The following is a 26904-nucleotide window of genomic DNA, read 5'->3' on the forward strand; positions in this document are numbered from 1 at the left end:
TCCTTCCCCTCTCTGTCTCCTCTCCTTCCCCTCTATGCCTCCTCTCCTTCCTCTCTCTGCCTTCAGTCTGTCTCTATCAGAGATATTAACTCAGCAAATAAAGAAACGTCCCTTTTTCAGGACCCTGTATCCTTCTTCCCTGTATCTTTCAAAGATAATTTGCGAAAATCAAAATAACTTCACAGATCTTCATTGTAAAGGGTTTAAACACTATTTCCCATGCTTGTTCAATGAACCATAAACAATTAATGAACATGCACCTGTGGAACGGTCGTTAAGACACTAACAGCTTACAGACGGTAGGCAATTAAGGTCACAGTTATGAAAACTTAGGACACTAAAGAGGACTTTCTACTGACACCAAAAGAAAGATGCCCAGGGTCCCTACTCATCTGCGTGAACGTGCCATAGGCATGCTGCAAGGAGGCATGAGGACGTGTGGCCAGGGCAATAAATGTGGCCAGGGCAATAAATTGCAATGTCCGTACTGTGAGATGCCTAAGACAGCCCTACAGGGAGACAGGACGGACAGCTGATCGTCCTCGCAGTGGCAGACCACGTGTAACACCTGCACAGGATCGTTACGTCCGAACATCACATTTGCAGGACAGGTACAAGATGGCAACAACAACTGCCCGAGTTACACCAGGAAATCACAATCCCTCCATCAGTGCTCAGACTGTCCGCAATAGGCTGAGAGAGGCTGGACTGAGGGCTTGTAGGCCTGTTGTAAGGCAGGTCCTCACCAGACATCACCGGCAATAACGTCGCCTGTGGGCATAAACCCACCGTCGCTGGACCAGACAGGACTGACAAAAAGTGCTCTTCCCTGACGAGTCGCGGTTTTGTCTCACCAGGGGTGATGGTCGGATTCACGTTTATCGTCGAAGGAATGAGCGTTACACCGAGGCCTGTACTCTGGAGCGGGATCGATTTGGAGGTGGAGGGTCCGTCGTGGTCTGGGGCGGTGTGTCACAGCATCATCGGACTGAGCTTGTTGTCATTGCAGGCAATCTCAACGCTGGGCATTACAGGGAGACATCCTCCTCCCTCATGTGGTACCCTTCCTGCAGGCTCATCCTGACATGACCCTCCAGCATGACAATGCCACCAGCCATACTGCTCGTTCTGTGTGTGATTTCCTGCAAGACAGGAATGTCAGTGTTCTGGCCAGCGAAGAGCCCGGATCTCAATCCCATTATGCTAATTCGATATCCACAGGGGCACAGACATCAACTATAGAATCTGTAGTCTAGAGAACGTTAACATATTTCTCTAAGATTGACCACCAAATGATGCTAGTTCAACTCTACATTGTGTGTGTGTGGGGGGGCTTGTTTACCCAGCATGCAGCAGATGACTGGCTGTCTTTGAAGGGTCACCATAGCAACAGGCAACTCTCCCTCCAATGCCCACGCTTGCCTGTAAGCACCTTTTTTCTCTGCCTCACCCCTTCCCTCTCGCTCTTCTCTCTCTCCATTGCTCTCTTCCTTCCCCTATCCCTCTCTTCCCTCTCTGCTTCTCCTTCTTGCTCTCACTACCTCTCCCTCTCTCTGCCTCTCCTACCCCCTCTCTCTTTCTCTCTTTACCTCTCCTTGGCCCCTCTCTCTGCCTCTCCTCTCTCTCTCTGCCTCCATCTCCCTCTCTCTCTCTTTACCTCTACCTGCCCCTCTCACTACATCTCCTCCCCCCTCTCTCTTTCTCTTTCCTTGCCCCTCTCTCTCTGCCTCCTCTCTCCTCCCCTCTCTTCCTCTCTACCTTCTCCCACTATCTCTGCCTCCTCTCTCTTTCTCTGCCTCTCTACCTTCTCCCACTGTCTCTGCCTCCTCTCTCTTCCTCTGCCTCTCTGCCTCTCCCACTGTCTCTGCCTCCTCCCTCTCTCTCTCTGCCTCTCTACCTTCTCCCACTATCTCTGTCTCTTCTCTCTCTCTCTGCCTCTCCCACTGTCTCTGCCTCCTCTCTCCCTCCCTCTCTCTCTCTGCCTCTCTACCTTCTCCCACTATCTCTGTCTCTTCTCTCCTTCCTCTCTCTCTCTCCCTCTCTGCCTCTCCCACTGTCTCTGCCTCCTCTCTCCCTCCCTCTCTCTCTCTGCCTCTCTGCCTCTCCCACTGTCTCTGCCTCCTCTCTCCTCCCCTCTCTCTCTCTCTGCCTCTCTGCCTCTCCCACTATCTCTGTCTCTTCTCTCCTTCCTTTCTCTCTCTCTGCCTCTCTACCTTCTCCCACTATCTCTGCCTCCTCTCTCCTCCCCTCTCTCTCTCTCTGCCTCTCTACCTTCTCCCACTATCTCTGTCTCTTCTCTCCCTCCCTCTCTCTCTCTCTGCCTCTCTACCTTCTCCCACTGTCTCTGCCTCCTCTCTCCTCCCCTCTCTCTCTATCTGCCTCTCTACCTTCTCCCACTGTCTCTGCCTCCTCTCTCTTCCTCTGCCTCTCTGCCTCTCCCACTGTCTCTGCCTCCTCCCTCTCTCTCTCTGCCTCTCTACCTTCTCCCACTATCTCTGTCTCTTCTCTCTCTCTCTGCCTCTCCCACTGTCTCTGCCTCCTCTCTCCCTCCCTCTCTCTCTCTGCCTCTCTACCTTCTCCCACTATCTCTGTCTCTTCTCTCCTTCCTCTCTCTCTCTGCCTCTCTGCCTCTCCCACTGTCTCTGCCTCCTCTCTCCCTCCCTCTCTCTCTCTGCCTCTCTGCCTCTCCCACTGTCTCTGCCTCCTCTCTCCTCCCCTCTCTCTCTCTCTGCCTCTCTGCCTCTCCCACTATCTCTGTCTCTTCTCTCCTTCCTTTCTCTCTCTCTGCCTCTCTACCTTCTCCCACTATCTCTGCCTCCTCTCTCCTCCCTCTCTCTCTCTGCCTCTCTACCTTCTCCCACTACCTCTGCACTATCTCTCCCTCCCTCTCTCTCTCTCTGCCTCTCTACCTTCTCCCACTGTCTCTGCCTCTCTCCCTCCCTCTCTCTCTCTGCCTCTCTACCTTCTCCCACTGTCTCTGCCTCCTCTCTGCCTCCTCTCTCTCTGCCTCTCTACCTTCTCCCACTATCTCTGCCTCCTCTCTCCTCCCTCTCTCTCTCTCTGCCTCTCTACCTTCTCCCACTATCTCTGCCTCTCTCCCTCCCTCTCTCTCTCTGCCTCTCTACCTTCTCCCACTATCTCTGTCTCTTCTCTCCTTCCTTTCTCTCTAATTCCTTCACATTTACCACTCTGCCATACATTTTCTTCCTTTCTTTCTCAATGTTCTAGTTTCCTCTCCTCCTTTCTCCTCCTCTTCTGTTATCTGAGAGGGATGTGTTAGTGTCAGAGATAGGGAGGGAGGAAAAGGGATAGATTGGTGTAGGTCTGGCCCACGCATCAGTGGGAGACTGAGCCTTTCTATCCACACACACACAGTCAGTGTGTCATGCTTGCACTGTGTGGGCTGAACTGAGCATTCTTGTCATACAGTAACGGTACATAGACTGCCTCCTCTTTCCTCTCTCTCTCTCTTTCCTCTCGTTCCCCTCTCTCTCATCCATTTCTCGTTCCCCTCGCTTTCCTCATTTTCTCTTCATCTCTCTTTCCTCTCCTTCCTCTCTCTCCATCTCTTACTTTCTCCCCATCTCTCTGGCTTTCTCACACTCTCCATCTCTCTCTCTCTTTCTCTCACACACTAAGTGTGCAGGCAGAGAAGCCTGGTGATGGAGGATCTGTGTCTCTGATGCTGTGGGTGAGTCTCTTCTCTCTCCTGCATGCTTTCTGTTGAGGGTTGCAAGGTGTGTGTGTGCGTGTGTGTGTGTGTGTGTGTGTGTGTGTGTGTGTGTGTGTGTGTGTGTGTGTGTGTGTGTGTGTGTGTGTGTGTGTGTGTGTGTGTGTGTGTGTGTGTGTGTGTGTGAGTGAGTGAGTGAGAAGCAGCTAATCACACAGCTTGCCTCTCACCTGCTGTACCTCTACCTGTCTCTACCTGATTACAGTCGTGACCGAAGCTTCTTCACCCACACATCACTTTCCCTCCTCCCCTCTCTCTCCATTTTCCCCTTGTCCCTCTCTGTCCTGCCCTCTCTTTTTCTCCCTCTCCATTCCCAAACCAGTAAATACTTTTGGTACCTTCAAGATATTAAACATATCATGAATAATCCACATGACTCATTAATTATGATGACGAGACTGGTTGAGTGTTTCAGTATGATGACGAGACTGGTTGAGTGTTTCATTATGATGATGAGACTGGTTGAGTGTTTCAGTATGATGATGAAGACTGGTTGAGTGTTTCAGTATGATGATGAAGACTGGTTGAGTGTTTCAGTATGATGACGAAGACTGGTGGAGTGTTTCAGTATGATGATGAAGACTGGTTGAGTGTTTCAGTATGATGACGAAGACTGGTTGAGTGTTTCAGTATGATGATGAGACTGGTTGAGTGTTTCAGTATGATGATGAAGACTGGTTGAGTGTTTCAGTATGATGACGAGACTGGTTGAGTGTTTAAATGATGATGACAAGACTGGTGGAGTGTTTCAGTATGATGATGAGACTGGTGGAGTGTTTCAGTATGATGATGAGACTGGTTGAGTGTTTCAGTATGATGATGAAGACTGGGTGAGTGTTTCAGTATGATGATGAGACTGGTTGAGTGTTTCAGTATGATGATGAAGACTGGTTGAGTGTTTCAGTATGATGATGAGACTGGTTGAGTGTTTCAGTATGATGATGAAGACTGGTTGAGTGTTTCAGTATGATGACGAGACTGGTTGAGTGTTTAAATGATGATGACAAGACTGGTGGAGTGTTTCAGTATGATGATGAGACTGGTGGAGTGTTTCAGTATGATGATGAGACTGGTTGAGTGTTTCAGTATGATGATGAAGACTGGGTGAGTGTTTCATTATGATGATGAGACTGGTTGAGTGTTTCAGTATGATGATGAAGACTGGTTGAGTGTTTCAGTATGATGATGAAGACTGGTTGAGTGTTTCAGTATGATGATGAGACTGGTTGAGTGTTTCAGTATGATGATGAGACTGGTTGAGTGTTTCAGTATGATGATGAGACTGGTTGAGTGTTTCAGTATGATGATGAGACTGGTTGAGTGTTTCAGTATGATGATGAGACTGGTTGAGTGTTTCAGTATGATGATGAAAGACTGAGTGTGAAATACTAGTGTCTAAATGTTTTAATATGTATTTCTGATGTATGTTTGAGGGTTATATAATGAATATCTTTCTCTCTCAATTAAATGAAATTGAAGCGCTTTATTGGCATGGGAAACATATGTTTACATTGCCAAAGTAAGTTACATAGATAATAAACAAAAGGGAAATAAATGAACAGTAAACATTACACTCACAAAAGCACAAAAGTTTTAAAATAATATAGATATTTCAAATGTTTTTACTGGCTATGTACAATGTTGTAGGAATGTGCAAATAGTTGAAGCACAAAAGGGAAGATAAATAAACAGAATATAGGTTGTATTTACAGTGGTGTTTGTTCTTCACTGGTTGCCATTGTGGCAACAGGTCACACATCTCGCTGCACACTGGTGTTTCACGTATGGAAGTTGATCAATGTTGAATTTGTTTTGTAATTCTTTGTGGGTCTCTGTGTGATCTTAGGGAAATATGTCTCGCTAATATGGTCATACATTTAGCAGGAGGTTAAAGTTGGTGTTGCTGTAGGCCCTCCTTGGTTGGGGACAGAAGCATCTGATCATCAGCAAACAGTAGACATTTTACTTCAGATTCTAGTAGGGTGAGGCCAGGTGCTGCAGACTGTTCTAGAGGACTCACCAATTCGTTGATATATACACTGCTCAAAAAAATAAAGGGAACACTTAAACAACACAATGTAACTCCAAGTCAATCACACTTCTGTGAAATCAAACTGTCCACTTAGGAAGCAACACTGATTGACAATAAATGTCACATGCTGTTGTGCAAATGGAATAGACAAAAGGTGGAAATTATAGGCAATTAGCAAGATACCCCCAATAAAGGAATGGTTCTGCAGGTGGTGACCACAGACCACTTCTCAGTTCCTATGCTTCCTGGCTGATGTTTTGGTCACTTTTGAATGCTGGCGGTGCTTTCACTCTAGTGGTAGTATGAGACGGAGTCTACAACCCACACAAGTGGCTCAGGTAGTGCAGCTCATCCAGGATGGCACATCAATGCGAGCTGTGGCAAGAAGGTTTGCTGTGTCTGTCAGCGTAGTGTCCAGAGCATGGAGGCGCTACCAGGAGACAGGCCAGTACATCAGGAGACGTGGAGGAGGCCGTAGGAGGGCAACAACCCAGCAGCAGGACCGCTACCTCCGCCTTTGTGCAAGGAGGAGCACTGCCAGAGCCCTGCAAAATGACCTCCAGCAGGCCACAAATGTGCATGTGTCTGCTCAAACGGTCAGAAACAGACTCCATGAGGGTGGTATGAGGGCCTGACGTACACAGGTGGGGGTTGTGCTTACAGCCCAACACCGTGCAGGGTTAGGGTTAGGACATTGTTTTCACTGAGGAAATGTAGGAGTAATGTAATGATAATGCAGAGGATTTTCCCAAGGTTGCTGTTGACATATATCCCACAGTAGTTATTGGGGTCATATTTCTCTTCACTTTTGTGGATTGGGGTGATCAATCCTTGGGTCCATGTATTGGGGAAGATGCTAGAGCTGAGGATAATTTTAAAGATTTGAAGAATAGCCAATTGGAACTTGTAGTCTGTGTATGTTATCATGTCATTGAGGATCCCATCATCACCACAGGCCTTTTTGGGTTGGAGGGTTGGCATTTTGTCCTCTAGTTCATTCATTGTAATTGGAGAATCCAGTGGATTCTGGTAGTCTTTAATAGTTGACTCCAATATGTTTTATTGATCATCATGTTTTTGCTGGTTGTCCTTTGTTATAACTTCTTATGGATCAAATCCCGTTAGCGGGATCGATTTGACAACATCCGGTGAAATTGCAGAGCGCAATCTTTTAATTTTAAATTTTTTATATTTAACTTTCAAGTGCAATACACCAAATTAAACCTTAACTTCTTGTTAATCCAGCCACCGTGTCAGATTTCAAAAAGGCTTTACGGCGAAAGCAAACCATGCGATTATCTGAGGACAGCACCCCATCAAACAAACACATGACAATCATATTTCAACCCGCCAGGCGCGAAACAAAACTCAGAAATAGCGATATAATTCATGCCTTACCTTTGAAGAGCTTCTTCTGTTTGCACTCCAATATGTCCCATAAATATCACAAATGGTCCTTTTGTTCGATTAATTCCATCGTTATATCCCCAAAATGTCCATTTATTTGGCGCGTTTGATTCAGAACAACACCGGTTCTAACTAGCCCAGCATGACTACAAAATATCTAATAAGTTACCTGTAATCTTTGTCCAAACATTTCAAACAACTTTCCTCATCCAACGTAGGTATTTTAAAACGTAAATAATCGATAAAATTTAAGACGGGATAAACTGTGTTCAATAGCTGATAAAATCAAAGTGGAGCGAGCTTCAGGTCACGCGCCCCAAACAAAACAGTCCACTTGGACTGGAAAGGAAAGGAAATGGCTACTTCTTAATTTCTTAATTAATTGAAAAACATCAACCAATTTCTAAAGACAGTTGACATCTAGTGGAAGCGATAGGAACTGCAGGTGTATTTCTATTAAAACGGGCTTGCCATAGACACCCAATGGAAAACAGATTGACCTCAAACGTTTCTTTCCCTGGATGGATTGTGCTCGGGGTTCGCCTGCCAAATCAGTTCTGTTATACTCACAGACATTATTCAAACAGTTTTAGAAACTTCCGAGTGTTTTCTATCCAAATCTACTAATAATATGCATATCCTAGCTTCTGGGCCTGAGTAGCATGCAGTTTACTTTGGGAACGCTTTTCATCCAGACGTGAAAATACCGCCCCCTATCCCAGAGAGGATTTATAGAGCCAATCAGATTGGAGAAGTGGTTTATCCATAGATAGATACTGTAGTTAGAGAGCCAATCAGATTGGTGTAGTGGTTTATCCATGGATAGACCCTGTAGTTATAGAGCCAATCAGATTGGAGAAGCAGTTTATCCATAGATAGATACTGTAGTTATAGAGCCAATCAGATTGGAGAAGCGGTTTATCCATAGATAGATACTGTAGTTATAGAGCCAATCAGATTGGAGAAGCGGTTTATCCATAGATAGATACTGTAGTTATAGAGCCAATCAGATTGGAGAAGCGGTTTATCCATAGATAGATACTGTAGTTATAGAGCCAATCAGATTGGAGAAGCGGTTTATCCATAGATAGATACTGTAGTTATAGAGCCAATCAGATTGGAGAAGCGGTTTATCCATAGATAGATACTGTAGTTATAGAGCCAATCAGATTGGAGAAGCAGTTTATCCATAGCTAGATACTGTAGTTATAGAGCCAATCAGATTGGAGAAGCGGTTTATCCATAGATAGATACTGTAGTTATAGAGCCAATCAGATTGGAGAAGCGGTTTATCCATAGATAGATACTGTAGTTATAGAGCCAATCAGATTGGAGAAGCAGTTTATCCATAGATAGATACTGTAGTTATAGAGCCAATCAGATTGGAGAAGCGGTTTATCCATAGATAGATACTGTAGTTATAGAGCCAATCAGATTGGAGAAGCGGTTTATCCATAGATAGATACTGTAGTTATAGAGCCAATCAGATTGGAGAAGTGGTTTATCCATAGATAGATACTGTAGTTATAGAGCCAATCAGACTGTAGCTCTTCATGTTGTTTGTTTAATGGGTTCCAATTTTCCCAGAAGTGGTTAGATTCTATGGATTCTTCAATTACATTGAGCTTTCTCTCTCTCTCTCTGGGTCTTTCTGTGTCTCTGTGTGTTTGTCTCTCTCTCTCTGTGTGTCTCTCTCTCTCTCTCTCTCTCTCTGTCTCTGTCTCTGTCTCTCTCTCTCTCTCTCTCTCTCTCTCTCTCTCTCTGTGTCTCTCTGTCTCTCTCTCTCTCTGTTCAGTTTGAGGGAAGTTCATAGCTGAACCTGTTCTTTGGTTGTCATGGTAACGGGCAGGGAGGTGGAATATGGCAAAATGGAGCGTAGGAGCTCTCTATCATCTCTCTGTGTCTCTGTTTCTCTCTCTCTCCCTATCTCTCTCTTTGTTTCTCTCCCTTTCTCAGTGTTGGGATGACTTGGCATTTCTGAGGGTAGGGAAGGTTCCTCTAGTCCTGATGGTCGGGAAGGTTCCTCTAGTCCTGTATGGTCGGGAAGGTTCCTCTAGTCCTGTATGTATGGTCGGGAAGGTTCCTCTAGTCCTGTATGTATGGTAGGGAAGGTTCCTCTAGTCCTGTATGGTAGGGAAGGTTCCTCTAGTCCTGTAAGGTAGGGAAGGTTCCTCTAGTCCTGTATGTATGGTCGGGAAGGTTCCTCTAGTCCTGTATGGTCGGGAAGGTTCCTCTAGTCCTGTGTGGTGGGGAAGGTTCCTCTAGTCCTGTATGGTCGGGAAGGTTCCTCTAGTCCTGTATGTATAGTAGGGAAGGTTCCTCTAATCCTGTATGGTAGGGAAGGTTCCTCTAGTCCTGTATGTATGGTAGGGAAGGTTCCTCTAGTCCTGTATGGTAGGGAAGGTTCCTCTAGTCCTGTATGGTAGGGAAGGTTCCTCTAGTCCTGTATGTATGGTAGGTAAGGTTCCTCTAGTCCTGTATGGTAGGGAGGGTTCATCTAGTCCTGTATGGTAGGGAAGGTTCCTCTAGTCCTGTATGGTCGGGAAGATTCCTCTAGTCCTGTATGGTGGGTAAGGTTCCTCTAGTCCTGTATGTATGGTAGGGAAGGTTCCTCTAGTCCTGTATGGTCGGGAAGGTTCTTCTAGTCCTGTATGTATGGTAGGGAAGGTTCCTCTAGTCCTGTATGGTAGGGAAGGTTCTTCTAGTCCTATATGTATGGTAGGGAAGGTTCCTCTAGTCCTGTATGGTAGGGAAGGTTCCTCTAGTCCTGTAAGGTAGGGAAGGTTCCTCTAGTCCTGTAAGGTAGGGAAGGTGCCTCTAGTCCTGTATGGTAGGGAAGGTTCCTCTAGTCCTGTAAGGTAGGGAAGGTTCCTCTAGTCCTGTAAGGTAGGGAAGGTTCCTCTAGTCCTGTATGTATGGTAGGGAAGGTTCCTCTAGTCCTGCATGGTAGGGGAGGTTCCTCTAGTCCTGTATGTATGGTAGGGAAGGTTCTTCTAGTCCTGTATGTATGGTCGGGAAGGTTCCTCTAGTCCTGTATGGTCGGGAAGGTTCCTCTAGTCCTGTATGGTCGGGAAGGTTCCTCTAGTCCTGTATGGTCGGGAAGGTTCCTCTTGTCCTGTAAGGTAGGGAAGGTGCCTCTAGTCCTGTATGGTAGGGAAGGTTCCTCTAGTCCTGTATGTATGGTGGGTAAGGTTCCTCTAGTCCTGTATGTATGGTAGGGAAGGTTCCTCTAGTCCTGTATGGTCGGGAAGGTTCCTCTAGTCCTGTATGGTAGGGAAGGTTCCTCTAGTCCTGTAAGGTAGGGAAGGTGCCTCTAGTCCTGTATGGTAGGGAAGGTGCCTCTAGTCCTGTATGGTAGGGAAGGTTCATCTAGTCCTGTATGGTAGGGAAGGTTCCTCTAGTCCTGTAAGGTAGGGAAGGTTCCTCTAGTCCTGTAAGGTAGGGAAGGTTCCTCTAGTCCTGTATGTATGGTAGGGAAGGTTCCTCTAGTCCTGTATGGTAGGTAAGGTTCCTCTAGTCCTGTATGTATGGTAGGGAATGTTCCTCTAGTCCTGTATGGTCGGGAAGGTTCCTCTAGTCCTGTATGTATGGTAGGGAAGGTTCTTCTAGTCCTGTATGTATGGTCGGGAAGGTTCCTCTAGTCCTGTATGGTCGGGAAGGTTCCTCTAGTCCTGTATGGTCGGGAAGGTTCCTCTAGTCCTGTAAGGTAGGGAAGGTGCCTCTAGTCCTGTATGGTAGGGAAGGTTCCTCTAGTCCTGTATGTATGGTAGGGAAGGTTCCTCTAGTCCTGTATGGTCGGGAAGGTTCCTCTAGTCCTGTATGTATGGTAGGGAAGGTTCCTCTAGTCCTGTATGGTCGGGAAGGTTCCTCTAGTCCTGTATGGTCGGGAAGGTTCCTCTAGTCCTGTATGTATGGTAGGGAAGGTTCCTCTAGTCCTGTATGTATGGTAGGGAAGGTTCCTCTAGTCCTGTATGTATGGTAGGGAAGGTTCCTCTAGTCCTGTATGGTAGGGAAGGTTCCTCTAGTCCTGTATGGTAGGGAAGGTTCCTCTAGTCCTGTATGGTCGGGAAGGTTCCTCTTGTCCTGTATGGTCGGGAAGGTTCCTCTAGTCCTGTATGGTGGGTAAGGTTCCTCTAGTCCTGTATGTATGGTGGGTAAGGTTCCTCTAGTCCTGTATGTATGGTAGGGAAGGTTCCTCTAGTCCTGTATGTATGGTAGGGAAGGTTCCTCTAGTCCTGTATGGTCGGGAAGGTTCCTCTAGTCCTGTATGGTCGGGAAGGTTCCTCTAGTCCTGTATGGTAGGGAAGGTTCCTCTAGTCCTGTATGGTCGGGAAGGTTCCTCTAGTCCTGTATGGTAGGGAAGGTTCCTCTAGTCCTGTAAGGTAGGGAAGGTGCCTCTAGTCCTGTATGGTAGGGAAGGTGCCTCTAGTCCTGTATGGTAGGGAAGGTTCATCTAGTCCTGTATGGTAGGGAAGGTTCCTCTAGTCCTGTAAGGTAGGGAAGGTTCCTCTAGTCCTGTAAGGTCGGGAAGGTTCCTCTAGTCCTGTAAGGTAGGGAAGGTGCCTCTAGTCCTGTATGGTAGGGAAGGTTCCTCTAGTCCTGTATGGTCGGGAAGGTTCCTCTAGTCCTGTATGGTAGGGAAGGTTCCTCTAGTCCTGTAAGGTAGGGAAGGTTCATCTAGTCCTGTAAGGTAGGGAAGGTACCTCTAGTCCTGTATGGTAGGGAAGGTTCCTCTAGTCCTGTAAGGTAGGGAAGGTTCCTCTAGTCCTGTAAGGTAGGGAAGGTTCCTCTAGTCCTGTATGTATGGTAGGGAAGGTTCCTCTAGTCCTGTATGGTAGGTAAGGTTCCTCTAGTCCTGTATGTATGGTAGGGAATGTTCCTCTAGTCCTGTATGGTCGGGAAGGTTCCTCTAGTCCTGTATGTATGGTAGGGAAGGTTCTTCTAGTCCTGTATGTATGGTCGGGAAGGTTCCTCTAGTCCTGTATGGTCGGGAAGGTTCCTCTAGTCCTGTATGGTCGGGAAGGTTCCTCTAGTCCTGTAAGGTAGGGAAGGTGCCTCTAGTCTTGTATGGTAGGGAAGGTTCCTCTAGTCCTGTATGTATGGTGGGTAAGGTTCCTCTAGTCCTGTAAGGTCGGGAAGGTTCCTCTAGTCCTGTATGGTCGGGAAGGTTCCTCTAGTCCTGTATGTATGGTCGGGAAGGTTCCTCTCGTCCTGTAAGGTAGGGAAGGTTCCTCTAGTCCTGTATGGTAGGGAAGGTTCCTCTAGTCCTGTAAGGTAGGGAAGGTTCCTCTAGTCCTGTATGGTAGGGAAGGTTCCTCTAGTCCTGTATGTATGGTAGGGAAGGTTCCTCTAGTCCTGTATGGTCGGGAAGGTTCCTCTAGTCCTGTATGTATGGTAGGGAAGGTTCCTCTAGTCCTGTATGGTCGGGAAGGTTCCTCTAGTCCTGTATGGTCGGGAAGGTTCCTCTAGTCCTGTATGTATGGTAGGGAAGGTTCCTCTAGTCCTGTATGTATGGTAGGGAAGGTTCCTCTAGTCCTGTATGTATGGTAGGGAAGGTTCCTCTAGTCCTGTATGGTAGGGAAGGTTCCTCTAGTCCTGTATGGTAGGGAAGGTTCCTCTAGTCCTGTATGGTCGGGAAGGTTCCTCTTGTCCTGTATGGTCGGGAAGGTTCCTCTAGTCCTGTATGGTGGGTAAGGTTCCTCTAGTCCTGTATGTATGGTGGGTAAGGTTCCTCTAGTCCTGTATGTATGGTAGGGAAGGTTCCTCTAGTCCTGTATGTATGGTAGGGAAGGTTCCTCTAGTCCTGTATGGTCGGGAAGGTTCCTCTAGTCCTGTATGGTCGGGAAGGTTCCTCTAGTCCTGTATGGTAGGGAAGGTTCCTCTAGTCCTGTATGGTCGGGAAGGTTCCTCTAGTCCTGTATGGTAGGGAAGGTTCCTCTAGTCCTGTAAGGTAGGGAAGGTGCCTCTAGTCCTGTATGGTAGGGAAGGTGCCTCTAGTCCTGTATGGTAGGGAAGGTTCATCTAGTCCTGTATGGTAGGGAAGGTTCCTCTAGTCCTGTAAGGTAGGGAAGGTTCCTCTAGTCCTGTAAGGTCGGGAAGGTTCCTCTAGTCCTGTAAGGTAGGGAAGGTGCCTCTAGTCCTGTATGGTAGGGAAGGTTCATCTAGTCCTGTATGGTAGGGAAGGTTCCTCTAGTCCTGTAAGGTAGGGAAGGTTCCTCTAGTCCTGTATGGTCGGGAAGGTTCCTCTAGTCCTGTATGTATAGTAGGGAAGGTTCCTCTAATCCTGTATGGTAGGGAAGGTTCCTCTAGTCCTGTATGTATGGTAGGGAAGGTTCCTCTAGTCCTGTATGGTAGGGAAGGTTCCTCTAGTCCTGTATGGTAGGGAAGGTTCCTCTAGTCCTGTATGTATGGTAGGGAAGGTTCCTCTAGTCCTGTATGGTAGGGAAGGTTCATCTAGTCCTGTATGGTAGGGAAGGTTCCTCTAGTCCTGTATGGTCGGGAAGATTCCTCTAGTCCTGTATGGTGGGTAAGGTTCCTCTAGTCCTGTATGTATGGTAGGGAAGGTTCCTCTAGTCCTGTATGGTCGGGAAGGTTCTTCTAGTCCTGTATGTATGGTAGGGAAGGTTCCTCTAGTCCTGTATGGTAGGGAAGGTTCTTCTAGTCCTATATGTATGGTAGGGAAGGTTCCTCTAGTCCTGTATGGTAGGGAAGGTTCCTCTAGTCCTGTAAGGTAGGGAAGGTTCCTCTAGTCCTGTAAGGTAGGGAAGGTGCCTCTAGTCCTGTATGGTAGGGAAGGTTCCTCTAGTCCTGTAAGGTAGGGAAGGTTCCTCTAGTCCTGTAAGGTAGGGAAGGTTCCTCTAGTCCTGTATGTATGGTAGGGAAGGTTCCTCTAGTCCTGCATGGTAGGGGAGGTTCCTCTAGTCCTGTATGTATGGTAGGGAAGGTTCTTCTAGTCCTGTATGTATGGTCAGGAAGGTTCCTCTAGTCCTGTATGGTCGGGAAGGTTCCTCTAGTCCTGTATGGTCGGGAAGGTTCCTCTAGTCCTGTATGGTCGGGAAGGTTCCTCTTGTCCTGTAAGGTAGGGAAGGTGCCTCTAGTCCTGTATGGTAGGGAAGGTTCCTCTAGTCCTGTATGTATGGTGGGTAAGGTTCCTCTAGTCCTGTATGTATGGTAGGGAAGGTTCCTCTAGTCCTGTATGGTCGGGAAGGTTCCTCTAGTCCTGTATGGTAGGGAAGGTTCCTCTAGTCCTGTAAGGTAGGGAAGGTGCCTCTAGTCCTGTATGGTAGGGAAGGTGCCTCTAGTCCTGTATGGTAGGGAAGGTTCATCTAGTCCTGTATGGTAGGGAAGGTTCCTCTAGTCCTGTAAGGTAGGGAAGGTTCCTCTAGTCCTGTAAGGTAGGGAAGGTTCCTCTAGTCCTGTATGTATGGTAGGGAAGGTTCCTCTAGTCCTGTATGGTAGGTAAGGTTCCTCTAGTCCTGTATGTATGGTAGGGAATGTTCCTCTAGTCCTGTATGGTCGGGAAGGTTCCTCTAGTCCTGTATGTATGGTAGGGAAGGTTCTTCTAGTCCTGTATGTATGGTCGGGAAGGTTCCTCTAGTCCTGTATGGTCGGGAAGGTTCCTCTAGTCCTGTATGGTCGGGAAGGTTCCTCTAGTCCTGTAAGGTAGGGAAGGTGCCTCTAGTCCTGTATGGTAGGGAAGGTTCCTCTAGTCCTGTATGTATGGTAGGGAAGGTTCCTCTAGTCCTGTATGGTCGGGAAGGTTCCTCTAGTCCTGTATGTATGGTAGGGAAGGTTCCTCTAGTCCTGTATGGTCGGGAAGGTTCCTCTAGTCCTGTATGGTCGGGAAGGTTCCTCTAGTCCTGTATGTATGGTAGGGAAGGTTCCTCTAGTCCTGTATGTATGGTAGGGAAGGTTCCTCTAGTCCTGTATGTATGGTAGGGAAGGTTCCTCTAGTCCTGTATGGTAGGGAAGGTTCCTCTAGTCCTGTATGGTAGGGAAGGTTCCTCTAGTCCTGTATGGTCGGGAAGGTTCCTCTTGTCCTGTATGGTCGGGAAGGTTCCTCTAGTCCTGTATGGTGGGTAAGGTTCCTCTAGTCCTGTATGTATGGTGGGTAAGGTTCCTCTAGTCCTGTATGTATGGTAGGGAAGGTTCCTCTAGTCCTGTATGTATGGTAGGGAAGGTTCCTCTAGTCCTGTATGGTCGGGAAGGTTCCTCTAGTCCTGTATGGTCGGGAAGGTTCCTCTAGTCCTGTATGGTAGGGAAGGTTCCTCTAGTCCTGTATGGTCGGGAAGGTTCCTCTAGTCCTGTATGGTAGGGAAGGTTCCTCTAGTCCTGTAAGGTAGGGAAGGTGCCTCTAGTCCTGTATGGTAGGGAAGGTGCCTCTAGTCCTGTATGGTAGGGAAGGTTCATCTAGTCCTGTATGGTAGGGAAGGTTCCTCTAGTCCTGTAAGGTAGGGAAGGTTCCTCTAGTCCTGTAAGGTCGGGAAGGTTCCTCTAGTCCTGTAAGGTAGGGAAGGTGCCTCTAGTCCTGTATGGTAGGGAAGGTTCCTCTAGTCCTGTATGGTCGGGAAGGTTCCTCTAGTCCTGTATGGTAGGGAAGGTTCCTCTAGTCCTGTAAGGTAGGGAAGGTTCATCTAGTCCTGTAAGGTAGGGAAGGTACCTCTAGTCCTGTATGGTAGGGAAGGTTCCTCTAGTCCTGTAAGGTAGGGAAGGTTCCTCTAGTCCTGTAAGGTAGGGAAGGTTCCTCTAGTCCTGTATGTATGGTAGGGAAGGTTCCTCTAGTCCTGTATGGTAGGTAAGGTTCCTCTAGTCCTGTATGTATGGTAGGGAATGTTCCTCTAGTCCTGTATGGTCGGGAAGGTTCCTCTAGTCCTGTATGTATGGTAGGGAAGGTTCTTCTAGTCCTGTATGTATGGTCGGGAAGGTTCCTCTAGTCCTGTATGGTCGGGAAGGTTCCTCTAGTCCTGTATGGTCGGGAAGGTTCCTCTAGTCCTGTAAGGTAGGGAAGGTGCCTCTAGTCTTGTATGGTAGGGAAGGTTCCTCTAGTCCTGTATGTATGGTGGGTAAGGTTCCTCTAGTCCTGTAAGGTCGGGAAGGTTCCTCTAGTCCTGTATGGTCGGGAAGGTTCCTCTAGTCCTGTATGTATGGTCGGGAAGGTTCCTCTCGTCCTGTAAGGTAGGGAAGGTTCCTCTAGTCCTGTATGGTAGGGAAGGTTCCTCTAGTCCTGTAAGGTAGGGAAGGTTCCTCTAGTCCTGTATGGTAGGGAAGGTTCCTCTAGTCCTGTATGTATGGTAGGGAAGGTTCCTCTAGTCCTGTATGGTCGGGAAGGTTCCTCTAGTCCTGTATGTATGGTAGGGAAGGTTCCTCTAGTCCTGTATGGTCGGGAAGGTTCCTCTAGTCCTGTATGGTCGGGAAGGTTCCTCTAGTCCTGTATGTATGGTAGGGAAGGTTCCTCTAGTCCTGTATGTATGGTAGGGAAGGTTCCTCTAGTCCTGTATGTATGGTAGGGAAGGTTCCTCTAGTCCTGTATGGTAGGGAAGGTTCCTCTAGTCCTGTATGGTAGGGAAGGTTCCTCTAGTCCTGTATGGTCGGGAAGGTTCCTCTTGTCCTGTATGGTCGGGAAGGTTCCTCTAGTCCTGTATGGTGGGTAAGGTTCCTCTAGTCCTGTATGTATGGTGGGTAAGGTTCCTCTAGTCCTGTATGTATGGTAGGGAAGGTTCCTCTAGTCCTGTATGTATGGTAGGGAAGGTTCCTCTAGTCCTGTATGGTCGGGAAGGTTCCTCTAGTCCTGTATGGTCGGGAAGGTTCCTCTAGTCCTGTATGGTAGGGAAGGTTCCTCTAGTCCTGTATGGTCGGGAAGGTTCCTCTAGTCCTGTATGGTAGGGAAGGTTCCTCTAGTCCTGTAAGGTAGGGAAGGTGCCTCTAGTCCTGTATGGTAGGGAAGGTGCCTCTAGTCCTGTATGGTAGGGAAGGTTCATCTAGTCCTGTATGGTAGGGAAGGTTCCTCTAGTCCTGTAAGGTAGGGAAGGTTCCTCTAGTCCTGTAAGGTCGGGAAGGTTCCTCTAGTCCTGTAAGGTAGGGAAGGTGCCTCTAGTCCTGTATGGTAGGGAAGGTTCCTCTAGTCCTGTATGGTCGGGAAGGTTCCTCTAGTCCTGTATGGTAGGGAAGGTTCCTCTAGTCCTGTAAGGTAGGGAAGGTTCATCTAGTCCTGTAAGGTAGGGAAGGTACCTCTAGTCCTGTATGGTAGGGAAGGTTCCTCTAGTCCTGTAAGGTAGGGAAGGTTCCTCTAGTCCTGTAAGGTAGGGAAGGTTCCTCTAGTCCTGTATGTATGGTAGGGAAGGTTCCTCTAGTCCTGTATGGTAGGTAAGGTTCCTCTAGTCCTGTATGTATGGTAGGGAATGTTCCTCTAGTCCTGTATGGTCGGGAAGGTTCCTCTAGTCCTGTATGTATGGTAGGGAAGGTTCTTCTAGTCCTGTATGTATGGTCGGGAAGGTTCCTCTAGTCCTGTATGGTCGGGAAGGTTCCTCTAGTCCTGTATGGTCGGGAAGGTTCCTCTAGTCCTGTAAGGTAGGGAAGGTGCCTCTAGTCTTGTATGGTAGGGAAGGTTCCTCTAGTCCTGTATGTATGGTGGGTAAGGTTCCTCTAGTCCTGTAAGGTCGGGAAGGTTCCTCTAGTCCTGTATGGTCGGGAAGGTTCCTCTAGTCATGTATGTATGGTCGGGAAGGTTCCTCTCGTCCTGTAAGGTAGGGAAGGTTCCTCTAGTCCTGTATGGTAGGGAAGGTTCCTCTAGTCCTGTAAGGTAGGGAAGGTTCCTCTAGTCCTGTATGGTAGGGAAGGTTCCTCTAGTCCTGTATGGTAGGGAAGGTTCCTCTAGTCCTGTATGGTGGGTAAGGTTCCTCTAGTCCTGTATGGTAGGGAAGGTTCCTCTAGTCCTGTATGTATGGTAGGGAAGGTTCCTATAGTCCTGTATGGTCGGGAAGGTTCCTCTAGTCCTGTATGTATGGTAGGGAAGGTTCCTCTAGTCCTGTATGTATAATAGGGAAGGTTCCTCTAGTCCTGTATGTATGGTAGGGAAGATTCCTCTAGTCCTGTATGTATAGTAGGGAAGGTTCCTCTAGTCCTGTATGTAAGGTAGGGAAGGTTCCTCTAGTCCTGTATGGTAGGGAAGGTTCTTCTCGTCCTGTATGTATAGTAGGGAAGGTTCCTATAGTCCTGTATGGTAGGGAAGGTTCCTCTAGTCCTGTATGTAAGGTAGGGAAGGTTCCTCTAGTCCTGTATGGTAGGGAAGGTTCTTCTAGTCCTGTATGTATAGTAGGGAAGGTTCCTCTAGTCCTGTATGTATGGTAGGGAAGGTTCTTCTAGTCCTGTATGTATAGTAGGGAAGGTTCCTCTAGTCCTGTATGTATGGTAGGGAAGGTTCCTCTAGTCCTGTATGGTCGGGAAGGTTCCTCTAGTCCTGTATGGTAGGGAAGGTTCCTCTAGTCCTGTATGGTCGGGAAGGTTCCTCTAGTCCTGTATGGTGGGTAAGGTTCCTCTAGTCCTGTATGTATGGTAGGGAAGGTTCCTCTAGTCCTGTATGTATGGTCGGGAAGGTTCCTCTAGTCCTGTATGGTAGGGAAGGTTCCTCTAGTCCTGTATGTATGGTAGTGAATGTTCCTCTAGTCCTGTATGGTAGGGAAGGTTCCTCTAGTCCTGTATGGTCGGGAAGGTTCCTCTAGTCCTGTATGGTAGGGAAGGTTCCTCTAGTCCTGTATGGTCGAGAAGGTTCCTCTAGTCCTGTATGGTAGGGAAGATTCCTCTAGTCCTGTATGGTCGGGAAGGTTCCTCTAGTCCTGTATGGTAGGGAAGGTTCCTCTAGTCCTGTATGGTCGGGAAGGTTCCTCTAGTCCTGTATGGTAGGGAAGGTTCCTCTAGTCCTGTAAGGTAGGGAAGGTTCCTCTAGTCCTGTAAGGTAGGGAAGGTGCCTCTAGTCCTGTATGGTAGGGAAGGTGCCTCTAGTCCTGTATGGTAGGGAAGGTTCATCTAGTCCTGTACGGTAGGGAAGGTTCCTCTAGTCCTGTAAGGTAGGGAAGGTTCCTCTAGTCCTGTAAGGTAGGGAAGGTGCCTCTAGTCCTGTATGGTAGGGAAGGTTCCGCTAGTCCTGTAAGGTAGGGAAGGTTCCTCTAGTCCTGTATGGTAGGGAAGGTTCCTCTAGTCCTGTATGGTAGGGAAGGTTCCTCTAGTCCTGTAAGGTAGGGAAGGTTCCTCTAGTCCTGTATGGTAGGGAAGGTTCCTCTAGTCCTGTATGTATGGTAGGTAAGGTTCCTCTAGTCCTGTATGTATGGTAGGGAATGTTCCTCTAGTCCTGTATGTATGGTAGGGAAGGTTCTTCTAGTCCTGTATGTATGGTCGGGAAGGTTCCTCTAGTCCTGTATGGTCGGGAAGGTTCCTCTAGTCCTGTATGGTCGGGAAGGTTCCTCTAGTCCTGTATGGTCGGGAAGGTTCCTCTAGTCCTGTATGGTCGGGAAGGTTCCTCTAGTCCTGTAAGGTAGGGAAGGTGCCTTTAGTCCTGTAAGGTAGGGAAGGTTCCTCTAGTCCTGTATGTATGGTAGGGAAGGTTCTTCTAGTCCTGTATGTATAGTCGGGAAGGTTCCTCTAGTCCTGTATGTATGGTCGGGAAGGTTCCTCTAGTCCTGTATGGTAGGGAAGTTTCCTCTAGTCCTGTATGTATGGTAGGGAAGGTTCTTCTAGTCCTGTATGTATAGTAGGGAAGGTTCCTCTAGTCCTGTATGTATGGTCGGGAAGGTTCCTCTAGTCCTGTATGGTAGGGAAGGTTCCTCTAGTCCTGTATGGTAGGGAAGGTGCCTCTAGTCCTGTAGGGTAGGGAAGGTGCCTCTAGTCCTGTATGGTAGGGAAGGTTCCTCTAGTCTTGTATGGTAGGGAATGTTCCTCTAGTCCTGTATGGTAGGGAAGGTTCCTCTAGTCCTGTATGTATGGTAGGTAAGGTTCCTCTAGTCTTGTATGGTAGGGAAGGTTCCTCTAGTCCTGTATGGTAGGGAAGGTTCCTCTAGTCCTGTATGGTAGGGAAGGTTCCTCTAGTCCTGTATGGTAGGGAAGGTTCCTCTAGTCCTGTATGGTCGGGAAGGTTCCTCTAGTCCTGTATGGTAGGGAGGATTCCTCTAGTCCTGTATGGTCGGGAAGGTTCCTCTAGTCCTGTATGGTAGGGAAGGTTCCTCTAGTCCTGTATGGTAGGGACGGTTCCTCTAGTCCTGTATGGTCGGGAAGGTTCTTCTAGTCCTGTATGTATGGTAGGGAAGGTTCCTCTAGTCCTGTAAGGTAGGGAAGGTGCCTCTAGTCCTGTATGGTAGGGAAGGTGCCTCTAGTCCTGTATGGTAGGGAAGGTTCATCTAGTCCTGTACGGTAGGGAAGGTTCCTCTAGTCCTGTAAGGTAGGGAAGGTTCCTCTAGTCCTGTAAGGTAGGGAAGGTGCCTCTAGTCCTGTATGGTAGGGAAGGTTCCTCTAGTCCTGTAAGGTAGGGAAGGTTCCTCTAGTCCTGTATGGTAGGGAAGGTTCCTCTAGTCCTGTATGGTAGGGAAGGTTCCTCTAGTCCTGTAAGGTAGGGAAGGTTCCTCTAGTCCTGTATGGTAGGGAAGGTTCCTCTAGTCCTGTATGTATGGTAGGTAAGGTTCCTCTAGTCCTGTATGTATGGTAGGGAATGTTCCTCTAGTCCTGTATGTATGGTAGGCAAGGTTCTTCTAGTCCTGTATGTATGGTCGGGAAGGTTCCTCTAGTCCTGTATGGTCGGGAAGGTTCCTCTAGTCCTGTATGGTCGGGAAGGTTCCTCTAGTCCTGTATGGTCGGGAAGGTTCCTCTAGTCCTGTATGGTCGGGAAGGTTCCTCTAGTCCTGTAAGGTAGGGAAGGTGCCTTTAGTCCTGTATGGTAGGGAAGGTTCCTCTAGTCCTGTATGTATGGTAGGGAAGGTTCTTCTAGTCCTGTATGTATAGTCGGGAAGGTTCCTCTAGTCCTGTATGTATGGTCGGGAAGGTTCCTCTAGTCCTGTATGGTAGGGAAGTTTCCTCTAGTCCTGTATGTATGGTAGGGAAGGTTCTTCTAGTCCTGTATGTATAGTAGGGAAGGTTCCTCTAGTCCTGTATGTATGGTCGGGAAGGTTCCTCTAGTCCTGTATGGTAGGGAAGGTTCCTCTAGTCCTGTATGGTAGGGAAGGTGCCTCTAGTCCTGTAGGGTAGGGAAGGTGCCTCTAGTCCTGTATGGTAGGGAAGGTTCCTCTAGTCTTGTATGGTAGGGAATGTTCCTCTAGTCCTGTATGGTAGGGAAGGTTCCTCTAGTCCTGTATGTATGGTAGGTAAGGTTCCTCTAGTCTTGTATGGTAGGGAAGGTTCCTCTAGTACTGTATGGTAGGGAAGGTTCCTCTAGTCCTGTATGGTAGGGAAGGTTCTTCTAGTCCTGTATGTATGGTCGGGAAGGTTCCTCTAGTCCTGTATGGTAGGGAGGGTTCCTCTAGTCCTGTATGTATGGTGGGTAAGGTTCCTCTAGTCCTGTAAGGTAGGGAAGGTTCCTCTAGTCCTGTATGTATGGTAGGGAAGGTTCCTCTAGTCCTGTATGGTAGGGACGGTTCCTCTAGTCCTGTATGGTCGGGAAGGTTCTTCTAGTCCTGTATGTATGGTAGGGAAGGTTCCTCTAGTCCTGTATGGTCGGGAAGGTTCCTCTAGTCCTGTAAGGTAGGGAAGGTTAATCTAGTCCTGTATGGTAGGGAAGGTTCCTCTAGTCCTGTAAGGTAGGGAAGGTTCCTCTAGTCCTGTATGTATGGTAGGGAAGGTTCCTCTAGTCCTGTATGGTAGGGAAGGTTCCTCTAGTCCTGTATGGTCGGGAAGGTTCCTCTAGTCCTGTATGTATAGTAGGGAAGGTACCTCTAGTCCTGTATGTATAGTAGGGAAGGTTCCTCTAGTCCTGTATGTATGGTCGGGAAGGTTCCTCTAGTCCTGTATGGTAGAGAAGGTTCCTCTAATCCTGTATGGTAGGGAAGGTTCCTCTAGTCCTGTATGGTAGGTAAGGTTCCTCTAGTCCTGTATGGTCGGGAAGGTTCCTCTAGTCCTGTATTGTAGGGAAGGTTCCTCTAGTCCTGTATGGTAGGGAAGGTTCCTCTAGTCCTGTATGGTCGGGAAGGTTCCTCTAGTCCTGTAAGGTAGGGAAGGTTCCTCTAGTCCTGTATGGTAGGGAAGGTTCCTCTAGTCCTGTATGGTAGGGAAGGTTCCTCCAGTCCTGTATGGTAGGGAAGGTTCCTCTAGTCCTGTAAGGTAGGGAAGGTTCCTCTAGTCCTGTATGGTAGGGAAGGTTCCTCTAGTCCTGTATGGTAGGGAGGGTTCCTCTAGTCCTGTATGTATGGTGGGTAAGGTTCCTCTAGTCCTGTATGGTAGGGAAGGTTCCTCTAGTCCTGTAAGGTAGGGAAGGTGCCTAAAGTCCTGTATGGTAGGGAAGGTTCCTCTAGTCCTGTATGGTAGGGAAGGTTCCTCTAGTCCTGTATGTATGGTGGGTAAGGTTCCTCTAGTCCTGTATGGTAGGGAAGGTTCCTCTAGTCCTGTAAGGTAGGGAAGGTTCCTCTAGTCCTGTATGTATGGTAGGGAAGGTTCCTCTAGTCCTGTATGGTAGGGAAGGTTCCTCTAGTCCTGTATGTATGGTAGGGAAGGTTCCTCTAGTCCTGTATGGTAGGGAAGGTTCCTCTAGTCCTGTATGGTAGGGAAGGTTCCTCTAGTCCTGTATGGTAGGGAAGGTTCCTCTAGTCCTGTATGGTAGGGAAGGTTCCTCTAGTCCTGTATGTATGGTAGGGAAGGTTCCTCTAGTCCTGTATGTATGGTAGGGAAGGTTCCTCTAGTCCTGTATGGTAGGGAAGGTTCCTCTAGTCCTGTATGTATAGTAGGGAAGGTACCTCTAGTCCTGTATGTATAGTAGGGAAGGTTCCTCTAGTCCTGTATGTATGGTCGGGAAGGTTCCTCTAGTCCTGTATGGTAGAGAAGGTTCCTCTAATCCTGTATGGTAGGGAAGGTTCCTCTAGTCCTGTATGGTAGGTAAGGTTCCTCTAGTCCTGTATGTATGGTAGGGAATGTTCCTCTAGTCCTGTATGGTCGGGAAGGTTCCTCTAGTCCTGTATGTATGGTAGGGAAGGTTCTTCTAGTCCTGTATGTATGGTAGGGAAGGTTCCTCTAGTCCTGTATGTATGGTAGGGAAGGTTCCTCTAGTCCTGTATGGTAGGGAAGGTTCCTCTAGTCCTGTATGTATGGTAGGGAATGTTCCTCTAGTCCTGTATGGTCGGGAAGGTTCCTCTAGTCCTGTATGTATGGTAGGGAAGATTCTTCTAGTCCTGTATGTATGGTAGGGAATGTTCCTCTAGTCTTGTATGGTCGGGAAGGTTCCTCTAGTCCTGTATGTATGGTAGGGAAGGTTCCTCTAGTCCTGTATGGTAGGGAAGGTTCCTCTAATCCTGTATGTATGGTAGGGAAGGTTCCTCTAGTCCTGTAAGGTAGGGAAGGTTCCTCTAGTCCTGTATGTATGGTAGGGAAGATTCCTCTAGTCCTGTATGGTAGGGAAGGTTCCTCTAGTCCTGTATGTATGGTAGGGAATGTTCCTCTAGTCCTGTATGGTCGGGAAGGTTCCTCTAGTCCTGTATGTATGGTAGGGAAGGTTTTTCTAGTCCTGTATGTATGGTAGGGAATGTTCCTCTAGTCCTGTATGGTCGGGAAGGTTCCTCTAGTCCTGTATGGTCGGGAAGGTTCCTCTAGTCCTGTATGTATGGTAGGGAAGGTTCCTCTAGTCCTGTATGTATGGTAGGTAAGGTTCCTCTAGTCCTGTATGTATGGTAGGGAAGGTTCCTCTAGTCCTGTATGTATGGTAGGGAAGGTTCCTCTAGTCCTGTATGTATGGTAGGGAAGGTTCCTCTAGTCCTGTTTGGTAGGGAAGGTTCCTCTAGTCCTGTATGGTAGGGAAGGTTCCTCTAGTCCTGTATGGTAGGGAAGGTTCCTCTAGTCCTGTATGTATGGTAGGGAAGGTTCCTCTAGTCCTGTATGGTAGGGAAGGTTCCTCTAGTCCTGTATGGTAGGGAAGGTTCCTCTAGTCCTGTATGTATGGTAGGGAAGGTTCTTCTAGTCCTGCATGGTAGGGAAGGTTCCTCTAGTCCTGTATGGTAGGGAAGGTTCCTCTAGTCCTGTATGTATGGTCGGGAAGGTTCCTCTAGTCCTGTATGTATGGTAGGGAAGGTTCCTCTAGTCCTGTATGGTCGGGAAGGTTCCTCTAGTCCTGTATGTATGGTAGGGAAGGTTCCTCTAGTCCTGTATGTATGGTAGGGAAGGTTCCTCTAGTCCTGTATGGTAGGGAAGGTTCCTCTAGTCCTGTATGTATGGTAGGGAAGATTCTTCTAGTCCTGTATGTATGGTAGGGAATGTTCCTCTAGTCCTGTATGGTCGGGAAGGTTCCTCTAGTCCTGTATGTATGGTAGGGAAGGTTCCTCTAGTCCTGTATGGTAGGGAAGGTTCCTCTAATCCTGTATGTATGGTAGGGAAGGTTCCTCTAGTCCTGTAAGGTAGGGAAGGTTCCTCTAGTCCTGTATGTATGGTAGGGAAGGTTCCTCTAGTCCTGTATGGTAGGGAAGGTTCCTCTAGTCCTGTATGTATGGTAGGGAATGTTCCTCTAGTCCTGTATGGTCGGGAAGGTTCCTCTAGTCCTGTATGTATGGTAGGGAAGGTTCTTCTAGTCCTGTATGTATGGTAGGGAATGTTCCTCTAGTCCTGTATGGTCGGGAAGGTTCCTCTAGTCCTGTATGGTCGGGAAGGTTCCTCTAGTCCTGTATGTATGGTAGGGAAGGTTCTTCTAGTCCTGCATGGTAGGGAAGGTTCCTCTAGTCCTGTATGGTAGGGAAGGTTCCTCTAGTCCTGTATGTATGGTAGGGAAGGTTCCTCTAGTCCTGTATGTATGGTAGGGAAGGTTCCTCTAGTCCTGTATGGTAGGGAAGGTTCCTCTAGTCCTGTATGTATGGTAGGGAAGGTTCCTCTAGTCCTGTATGTATGGTAGGGAAGGTTCCTCTAGTCCTGTATGGTAGGGAAGGTTCCTCTAGTCCTGTATGGTAGGGAAGGTTCCTCTAGTCCTGTAAGGTAGGGAAGGTTCCTCTAGTCCTGTATGGTCGGGAAGGTTCCTCTAGTCCTGTATGTATGGTAGGGAAGATTCTTCTAGTCCTGTATGTATGGTAGGGAATGTTCCTCTAGTCCTGTATGGTCGGGAAGGTTCCTCTAGTCCTGTATGTATGGTAGGGAAGGTTCCTCTAGTCCTGTATGGTAGGGAAGGTTCCTCTAATCCTGTATGTATGGTAGGGAAGGTTCCTCTAGTCCTGTAAGGTAGGGAAGGTTCCTCTAGTCCTGTATGTATGGTAGGGAAGGTTCCTCTAGTCCTGTATGGTAGGGAAGGTTCCTCTAGTCCTGTATGTATGGTAGGGAATGTTCCTCTAGTCCTGTATGGTCGGGAAGGTTCCTCTAGTCCTGTATGGTCGGGAAGGTTCCTCTAGTCCTGTATGTATGGTAGGTAAGGTTCCTCTAGTCCTGTATGTATGGTAGGGAAGGTTCCTCTAGTCCTGTATGTATGGTAGGTAAGGTTCCTCTAGTCCTGTATGGTAGGGAAGGTTCCTCTAGTCCTGTATGGTAGGGAAGGTTCCTCTAGTCCTGTATGGTAGGGAAGGTTCCTCTAGTCCTGTATGTATGGTAGGGAAGGTTCCTCTAGTCCTGTATGGTAGGGAAGGTTCCTCTAGTCCTGTATGGTAGGGAAGGTTCCTCTAGTCCTGTATGTATGGTAGGGAAGGTTCTTCTAGTCCTGCATGGTAGGGAAGGTTCCTCTAGTCCTGTATGGTAGGGAAGGTTCCTCTAGTCCTGTATGTATGGTCGGGAAGGTTCCTCTAGTCCTGTATGTATGGTAGGGAAGGTTCCTCTAGTCCTGTATGGTCGGGAAGGTTCCTCTAGTCCTGTATGTATGGTAGGGAAGGTTCCTCTAGTCCTGTATGTATGGTAGGGAAGGTTCCTCTAGTCCTGTATGGTAGGGAAGGTTCCTCTAGTCCTGTATGTATGGTAGGGAATGTTCCTCTAGTCCTGTATGGTCGGGAAGGTTCCTCTAGTCCTGTATGTATGGTAGGGAAGGTTCTTCTAGTCCTGTGTGTATGGTAGGGAATGTTCCTCTAGTCCTGTATGGTCGGGAAGGTTCCTCTAGTCCTGTATGGTCGGGAAGGTTCCTCTAGTCCTGTATGTATGGTAGGGAAGGTTCTTCTAGTCCTGCATGGTAGGGAAGGTTCCTCTAGTCCTGTATGGTAGGGAAGGTTCCTCTAGTCCTGTATGTATGGTAGGGAAGGTTCCTCTAGTCCTGTATGTATGGTAGGGAAGGTTCCTCTAGTCCTGTATGGTAGGGAAGGTTCCTCTAGTCCTGTATGTATGGTAGCGAAGGTTCCTCTAGTCCTGTATGTATGGTAGGGAAGGTTCCTCTAGTCCTGTATGGTAGGGAAGGTTCCTCTAGTCCTGTATGGTAGGGAAGGTTCCTCTAGTCCTGTAAGGTAGGGAAGGTTCCTCTAGTCCTGTATGGTAGGGAATGTTCCTCTAGTCCTGTATGGTCGGGAAGGTTCCTCTAGTCCTGTATGTATGGTAGGGAAGATTCTTCTAGTCCTGTATGTATGGTAGGGAATGTTCCTCTAGTCCTGTATGGTCGGGAAGGTTC

The 26904-nt window shown here is 48.0% G+C and overlaps 1 protein-coding gene across 1 annotated transcript in view; it reads left to right on the plus strand.

Moving 5' to 3' along the window:
• The first annotated feature begins 2892 nt into the window (after window positions 1-2892).
• The window catches only part of shank3b (SH3 and multiple ankyrin repeat domains 3b), a 136902-nt gene continuing 112890 nt past the window's right edge, over window positions 2893-26904 (plus strand). Inside the window, exon 1 of the mRNA XM_071331615.1 lies at window positions 2893-3691. Within this exon, the coding sequence (XP_071187716.1) occupies window positions 3683-3691 (9 nt within the window). The 5' untranslated portion in view covers window positions 2893-3682. The remainder of the gene's footprint in view (window positions 3692-26904) is intronic.

Source organism: Salvelinus alpinus, chromosome 11 (assembly GCF_045679555.1).
Source record: "Salvelinus alpinus chromosome 11, SLU_Salpinus.1, whole genome shotgun sequence".
In the NCBI taxonomy this organism is placed as follows: domain Eukaryota; kingdom Metazoa; phylum Chordata; class Actinopteri; order Salmoniformes; family Salmonidae; genus Salvelinus; species Salvelinus alpinus.